Genomic DNA, 8656 nt, shown 5'->3' on the forward strand with positions numbered 1-8656 from the left:
AGCTCACAGCAACCTTCAACTCCTGGGCTCAAGCCATTCTCCTGCCTCCGCCTCCCAAGTAGCTGGGACTACATGCACCTGCCACAATGCTCGGCTATTTTTGTTGTTGTTGTTGTTGCAGCCGTCATTGTTGTTTGGCAGGCCTGGGCTAGATTCGAACCTGCTAGCTCAGGTGTATGTGGCTGGTGCCTCGCCACAGGTACCAAGCTGACTGGCTATTTTTAGAGATAGAGTCTCACTCTAGCTCAGGCTGGTCTCGAGCCTATGAGCTTAGGAGATCTGCCCGCCATAGCCTCCCAGAATGCTGGGATTATAGGCATGAGCCACCATACCCGGCCTTCTTTTTTTCTTTTTTTTTTGAGACAGAGTCTTACTCTGTTGTCCTGGGCAGAGTGCCATGGTCTTAGAATTCACAGTAACCTCAAACTCCTGGGCTTGAGCAATTCTCTTGCCTCAGCCTCCTGAGTAGCTGGGACTACAGGCGCCTGCCACTTACACCTGGCTAGTTTTTCTATGTTAGTAGAGACAAGGTCTCATTCTTGGTCAGGCTGGTCTCCAACTCCTGAGCTCAAGCAATTTCCTTGCCTTGGCCTCCCAGAGCACTAAGAAAGTCTTCTCTTAGCTCCAGGGAGGATGTGTTCTTTTGACCTTCCCACTACTTCCTGACTCCAGACCATCTCCTCCATCTCAGCTGCTGGCTGGTCCTGGATCTCTGACTTCTCTTTCTACCCTTCCCTAATGGAATTAGCCTCCCCTACCCTCAACTGTTTCTCTTCTATAGCTGATTCCCAGACTTGGAAATTCCCCAGACATCCATTCCTTGAAGGACTTTTCTTTTTCGCATCTCATTGTCATCCTTAAGATCAATACATGAAAACTGTAAGTCATCCCTCTGTAGAATGATGTCTTGCTCGGGTCACATACCCTATCGCGATTCTTCATTGCTTACTTACCTAGTACCACTGTATTATACAGTGTAAAATATAGTATGTATTCCAGGCACTCAAAAATATAGAAGAGACCTATATATCTGGGTGAAGTGGAAGAAAAGGAAAAGCCCAAAGTGGCGCAAATGTCCCTCATCCAGTACTCTCAGCCCTGACCTGAGCTTTCTCTCAGCAGGGATATAGCTTTCAGCTGACTTACCACTTCTGGAAGCCACCCAGAGGACATCCTGTCTGGGAGACCTAGATGGTCTCTGGTTACCTCTAAATAGAATGAGCAGCTATTGCAATTCTACCTGTAATAGGCCTGGAAGCTTTTCATTTTAACCAAAAAATTTCAAATGTACAGAAGGTATAGAGTATAGTGAAATGAACGCTCACCACCAGATTTAATAATTGTAAGCATTTTGCCATATTTGATTAATCTGTTGCCTTTGCTTATTGCTGAAGTTTTTTAAAGTAAATTAGTCACCATATTTCACCTCATCAATATGCATCTTAAAAATGGACATTTTCTACACAAACACTGTTATCACACTAATCAAAACTGACAATAATCTCCAATGTTACTTTCTTATCTAGTCCATATTCAAATTTCTCCACTTGTCCCATTTCCCCCCAGCTGATCCGATTGATTCAGGAGCTAATCAAGGACTACATGGTGCATTGTTTCAGTTTAGAACTTGAAAGTCTCTGGTTTCTGGAAATCACATGATACAGACGCATTGAGGAGCCTGGCCTACTTATTCTGCAGAATATCTCACCTTCTGACTTTATCTAATTCCTTCCTCTGTGCCTGTAGTTCAGGGGCCAGGGCACCAGCCACATACACCGAAGCTGGCAGGTTCAAATCCAGCCCGGGCCTGCCAAACAACAATGAGAAGTACAACCAAAAAATAGTTGGGTGCTGCAGCAGGTACCTGTAGTCCCAGCTACTTGGAAGGCTGAGGCAAGAGAATCGCTTAAGCCTAAGAGTTTGAGTGAGCTGTGACACTATGGCACTCTACCGTGGGTGACAAAGTGAGACTCTGTCTCAAAATAATAATAATAATAATTCCTTCCTCATGATGTAATTTATTTGGTTCTCTATATCCTGTGTTTTTTGTAAACCAGAAGTAATATCTGAAGGTTAAACATATTTGGCAAGAATATTTCTCAGGTGATTCTGTGTCCTCTGCTTTGCATCATATTGGGATGCACATAATATCAGGTTATCTCACTATTAGTGATGCCAAGAGTGATTTCTGGGTTAAGGTAGTGACAGCCAGATTGGTTTCGGAGTTTTTAAAGGGTGACCCTTCCCTGTGTTTGGCAAGCCTACTGTTTGTTTTGTTTTGTTTTGTTTTGAGACAGAGCCTCAAGCTGTCCCCCTGGGTAGAGTGCCGTGGCATTACAGCTCACAGCAACCTCCAAGTCCTGGGCTCAAGCGAGTCTCCTGCCTCCGCCTCCCAAGTAGCTGGGACCACAGGCGCCTGCCACAACGCCCGACGTGGCTGGTGCCTTAGCCGGTTGAGCTACAGGCGCCGAGCCAAGCCTACTGTTAATCATGAACATTCCTGAGCTTCTTCCCTCTGGCAGCTGTTTCATATTTGAGGGTGTTTGTTTCCTATTTAAGACCCAGAGGTGGACCTAATTACTGTTGTTTCACATTGATTCATTTCTCCTAATTTACTTTATTCAACTTGTCTCTGTTTTAATACATCAGGACATTCTTCTGATTGACAGCAGCTCTTCTAAGTGGCAGAAGCTTACTCTAGATTCATATATAGTATTTATTATTTATTTATTTATTTGAGACAGTCTCACTTTGTCACCTTTGGTAGAGTGCTGGGACATTGTAGCTCACAGCAACCTCAAACTCTTGGGTTCAAGTGATTCTCTTGTTTCAGCCTCCTGAGTAGCTGGAACTATAGACAACTGCCACAACGCCCAACTATTTTTAGAGACAGGGTCTTCCTTTTGCTCAGGCTGGTCTTGAACCTGTGAGCTCAGGCAATCCACCTGCCTCAGCCTCCCAGAGTGCTAGGATTATAGGCGTGAGCCACCCATATATAGTATTTAATGGCAAAACACTCATTAACCTCAGTCAGTCTGACTTCAGCTTTCATATTCCAAGGGAAAAATAAACAATATGTAATACAAAAAAATTTCCATAGATAGTCTGACTCCTGCTTTACTTTTTTATTCCCAGCCTCCAAGGTTAGACAATCAGCCACAACAAACATTCAGAAAATTCCCACACATTCCCAGGCAGATTCCTCGTCCTTCTTCTGAACCTCTCTGTCTGTTCTGTTGCGTCAGCCTATCCAGTCAGTCTGACTCCATGAGCCCTCTTTGACTCATATCCCCCTTTTTGTCTTCCTATATCCAGTTGGGTGGCTAATCCCTGTTGTCCCATTATTTTCCATTGTCACCACCCTAGTCTTAGTCCTCCTCATAGTGCTCCTGCATGGTGGCAGCTGCTTCACAACCAGACCCATCCCTCCCAAACTCTTGTTGCTTGTCCATCAAGCCTGCAGGGCTGCTGCCCTGCTAATCCTCTGAAATACTGCCCAGAAACTGCTTGGCCCTGCAGTCTCACCTCCAATTAGGTCTCCTCCCTGTCCCTTCACTTTGCTTATGCCCTATGCCTTCCCACTCCGGCTTCTTAGCCTCTCCTGCATTTGCTTCATTGAATTCACAATTACTGGGCTTTTAATATTTATTAGGTATTGTGTTAGGTGCTGGGGCTTAGCAGTGAACAAGACAGACAAAAGTCCTTAATGGAGCTCAGCATTCTTTTAGTGGGGATACAGATAATCAACAAACAAGTGTGTCAGGTGTTTATGAATGCTAAGAAGAGTAACAAAACAGCATCGGGGCTATTGCACGTCAGGGCAGGGAGGTTGTTTCAGAAGCTGGTCAGAGAAGGCCTCTCTGAGGAGCTGATGCTTGCATAGGGACCTGAAGGAAGTGAGGAAGCCAGTTCTGTGGATCACTGGGGTAAGGGAGCAGGTGGAGGTGTAGGAAATGCACAGGCCCTGAGGTCTGAGCATATTTAAGGAATACCAGGATGACCTGTGTGGCTGGAGTAGAGTAAATTACAGGGAGAAAAGTCCAGAAATAATGAATTTAGAGAAGGTGCCAGATCAAGTGGGGCCACAGTAAGGTGAGATGAGAAGCCCTTTGAGGTTTTTAGTGAAGGATGACATAATCTGATTTATGACTTTAAGGGATCACTCTCGCTTTCTTGTGAAGAGCAGGCTATAAGGGACAAGGGTGGGAGCCGCAGGTTTCATCTATGAGGGGGATGACAGAGACTGGGTGGTGGTGGAGGATAAGACGGTAAGGAGAGACGAGGACAGACTGGCTTCTGCTGATGTGTGTGGGATACGATGAAAAGAGGAAGAATGCATGGATTTGGGCTGGAAGAACTGGATAAAGAGTATTGAAGTTGAACTACAGTGAGAGGGATAGGCTGGGGAGCGAGTGGGCGGAGAGTGGACCATTTGGTCTTGCAGATGTTCAGTTTGAGGTGCCTTGAGGACACTCAGGTGGAGATGTCAGGTCAGCTGCTGCAGATGCATGCCCACTGCTGAGTCTAGAGCCAGGCACAGCCAGAAATGTGGATTTGGGAGTTGTCAGTAAGTGGGAGGTAGTTAAAGCCATGGGGTTAGATGAGATTAGTGAGGTACAGAGGGAAGAAGACTGAGGGCTGAGCCTGGGAGCTCTTCTGCCTCCAGCCGGAGAAAGCTTGCTTTCCTCTCTCCCCTTTTTCCCATTCAAAGCTCACCCATCCTTTAACTCAGCCAGGCCCCTTCCTGTCCTCCAGCCCTGGTGCCCATTTCTGCCCTACTTTCCCTCTTCTCAAAGAGCCAAACTCTGGGTCTTGGGTGCTTTCTTCTGCTTCCACCACTGCAGCCTTTTGAGTAACACACTCTGTTGTCCTATGTCTCTACTGCTTAGCCCAGCGGAGGATGGTATGCTACTGGGTGCTTGGAACAGACAAATCTTGGTGAATTGGGTAGAATGAAATCTTTAAGTGCTAATACGGGCTGCAGACTGGAGTGCCTTTGGAGGTCAGGGACAGTATGGCACTTGGCTTGAACTTGGCTCCATCATGAACCCTACTCATGGCCTCTGCTTCTAGCCCCAGGTGTTTTCTGGCTTGATGCCAGTTCCCACTTCCTATCATAACCCCCTTGAGAGACCATAGGCCTTAGTGATGGCCATCCCTAGCTTCAGCCCAATCCTAATCTTAGCCTTAAAACAGTGGTGGCCAAATGTTCAGCCCTTACTTCCTCACTTTCCCCCGTGGTTAGCACCAGCCCTGAGCTGCCCCCTAGCTCTTTTCTTCCTCCCCACACCCAGGCTTCCCAAGCCGGCTGTGCACCCCAGGAGAGCTGGTAAAATTCCTCACTGCAATAATCTTCAACTGCTCCGCCCAGCACGCTGCTGTCAACAGTGGGCAGGTGAGGCTGCAGAGGGCAGGCTTGGGGACAGTGGGCCTCAGCAGCAGGCTTGAGCTCAGGTTGACAGCTTGGGTGGGTCAGGGTTGGCATGGGTTTGTGGTTAGGCTTGGGGTTGGAGTGACCACTGGGTGGAGCGAAGGGCTGGCCTTGGGTGGTGCCAGGTGGGGTTAGGGTTAATATGACAACTCACGTTGATGTTACTTTGGTAGTAGAACTTAGGGGCTCCTGTCATGGTTAGAACCAGCAAAGTGGATTATCAGGTTGCTCTGTGGCGTGCCAGCCCTAGGCCCTTGTCTAGGATTACCTGCACTCTGAGTCCTCCTCCTTCCCAGGTGACTCACTCCACCCAGTCCTGGAACACTGGGTGGGGAGTGACAAGGAATGAGCTGGGCTCCTGCCCCACTTCTGGGACTTTCCACCCTCTACCCCTTCCTCTCTTCCCTTTCCACAATCCCTTTATTTCCCAACAACAAGACCTGGGATGATGGAAAGGGGAGCAGGGATTATAAAGAGGGGACCGGTCCTTTCCCATGGCCACTGATGCAGTGGGATGGGGGTCTTCACAGCATGACTTTGGGGCCTGGATGCCCAATGCTCCATCATCCATGAGGCAGCCCCCACCCCAGACTAAGGGGACCACCACTCTGAAGAGCTACCTAGATACCCTCCCGGAAGTGAACATCACCTGTAACAACCTTCTCCTCTTCTGGCTGGTCAGCCAAGAGCCCAAGGACCAGGTGTGTGTGGAGGGGAGGTTTTGAGGGGACAGGGTTTTGCAGGGCCTGGGCAGTGAGAGCGTGGTGGCTGTTCCAAGGATCTTGAGGACTGACTGCTGAGATCTATCCCGGCTGCCAAGCTGCTTTCTTCAGGAAATGATAATTGATCCCAAAAGACATTTGTTGAAGCAAATACTAGGTTAATGACTGGGTCACTATTTCCATCCAATTCATAAATTTACCAATCTATCCATCCATTCATCCATTCATCAACTATTCATCCGCCAGCTACTCATGCATTCATCCAAACATTCAACAAACATTTTTTGAGTACTTTCCATGTGTTGGCACAGCACTGTGTACCAGGCATATAAAGTTGAATGAGACCTTTCTTCCTTCAAGAAGACTGTGTGGCCTAGTTGAGGAGACATATAGGTAAATGAAAAAAGGCACTCCAGTGTGATAGGAATTACTTACATATTAATTCCTCCAGGTGAGTGTGATAGTTCATGCCTGTAATCCCAGCACTTGGGAGGCCGAGGTGGGTGGATTGCCTGAGCTCACAGGTTTGAGACCAGCCTGAGCAAGAGTGAGAGCCTGTTTCTAAAAAAACAGCCAGAGGGTGGCGCCCAATGGCTCAAAGGAGTAGGGCACCAGCCCCATATGCTGGAGGTGGTGGATTCAAACCCAGCCCTGGCCAAAAACTGAAAAAACAACCCCCCCCACTCCCAAACAGCCAGGTATTGTGGCGGGTGCCTGTAGTCCCAGCTACTTGGGAGGCTGAGGCAAGAGAATCGCTTAAGCCCAAGGTTGCTGTGAGTTGTGATGCTACAGAACTCTACAGAGGGTGACACAGTGAGACTCTGTCTCAAAAAAAAAAAAATAATTCCTCCATTCTACACCCATGGTGTGCCATCTAGGAACCTTATCCTCATGAGCTTACAGTCCAATGATAGAGGTAAGGACAGGGCCCTCTGGAAACTTACTGGGTCTGAGGGACCCCAGGAAGACTTCTTAGAGGAAGTGACATTTAAGCTGAAGCCTGTTGGCTCGGTGCCTATAGCACAGTGGTTATGGCATCAGCCACATACACTGAGGATGGCAGGTTTGAACCCCGGCCAGCTAAATTAACAATGACAACTGCAATAGAAACATAGTCAGGCGTTGTGGTGGGTGCCTATAGTCCCAGCTATTTGGGAGGCTGAGGCAAGAGTATCGCTTAAGTCCAGCAGTTTGAGGTTGCTGTGAGCTGTGACACTACAGCACTCTACCGAGGGTGACATAGTGAGACTCTGTCTCAAAAAAAAAAAAAAAAAGCTGAAGCCTGTGAGACAAGTAGAGGTTTGGCAGACAAAGGAGGGTTAGTTTCTAGGCAGGGAGAAGCAAGGAGTGAAGGCAAGATTTTCCTGGTGTGTCAGTGACATCACAAAGGGTTCAAAGCATGGAAATCACAGGGTGGAGCGGTAGGTAGGGCTTTGTCTGCACAGTAATTTGTTCATAGGAGAATAGGGAGCCTTTCAAGAGTTTTAAGCCTGAGGTGACATGGTTAAATTTGTTTTGTCAAGGGTACTCCTGTGGCTGTGTGAATGGATGGAAGGGGCAATTTTAGAGGTAGGAGGACACAGAGGAAACAGGTCTGTAGTTTAGGCCAGGGGAGCCACTGTTAGCAACCAGTTCCCATCGTTTCCATTTCCACATTGCACCACCAGTCACCCTCCTGCCTAACTTGTCCTACTCACAAGTTCTCTGGCAGGTGAATATCCTCGTTTCTCATGTTTGACTCTGGTTGGTGCTAAAAAGATTGCAGGTGTTTCCTGGGAATGGCAGGAACTTATCTCTGGGCCGTGCCCCTTTGAGATGATAAATAGGCAAGAGGATGAGGGTGGAGGTTCTTCCTCATAATCTAGTAAGAGTTGACTTGGAAATTTATAATAATAATAAAGGCAGCTATCCCTTACTGAGGATCTCTCAGGTCTCAGTCATTAAGTCAGCTACTTTGCATATGCTATCCTAAAATGCAGAACAAATAAATAGCTATATTTAAAATACTTAGTACAGGCTGGGAACAGTGGCTCACGCCTGTAATCCTAGCACTCTGGGAGACCAAGGAAGGAGGAGTGCTTGAGGTCAGGAGTTTGAGGTTGCAGTGAGCTACGATAATGCCACTGCAGTCCACCCAGGGCAACAGAGTAATACCCTGTCCCAAAAGAAAATAAGATAATAAAATGAAATAAAGGAATTACTTGACATATAAGTGTTCAATAAATGGTAGTTCATTTTACAGAGGAGAAAACTGAGGTTCAGAGTGACTAAGCAACTTGCTCAGCATCACACAGATATTAAGTAGGCTTTGATCCAGCTGTCACATTTCTGTGTCTTGCTTTTTTGATGGCTCCACTATACTTTTAGAAAGTAGATGTCAATTAGGTAAATAAGACATAAAACTGATTGTTTGAAAAATCAATAAAATGGCTCAGCGCCTGTGGCTCAAGTGGCTAAGGCGCCAGCCACATACACCTAAGGTGGCAGGTTCAAATCCCCAGCC

General features: G+C 47.2%; 1 protein-coding gene across 1 annotated transcript in view; it reads left to right on the forward strand.

Annotated features, from left to right (window-relative positions):
• ALOXE3 (arachidonate lipoxygenase 3) overlaps positions 1-8656 on the forward strand; it is a 24568-nt gene that overhangs the window by 11753 nt on the left and 4159 nt on the right. The window contains exons 13-14 of the mRNA XM_003791118.2: positions 5295-5395; positions 5962-6132. Of these exons, the coding sequence (XP_003791166.1) occupies positions 5295-5395; positions 5962-6132 (272 nt within the window). The remainder of the gene's footprint in view (positions 1-5294; positions 5396-5961; positions 6133-8656) is intronic.

This window comes from Otolemur garnettii, unplaced genomic scaffold (genome assembly GCF_000181295.1).
Source record: "Otolemur garnettii isolate 467f Iridium unplaced genomic scaffold, OtoGar3 scaffold00046, whole genome shotgun sequence".
Taxonomy (NCBI): domain Eukaryota; kingdom Metazoa; phylum Chordata; class Mammalia; order Primates; family Galagidae; genus Otolemur; species Otolemur garnettii.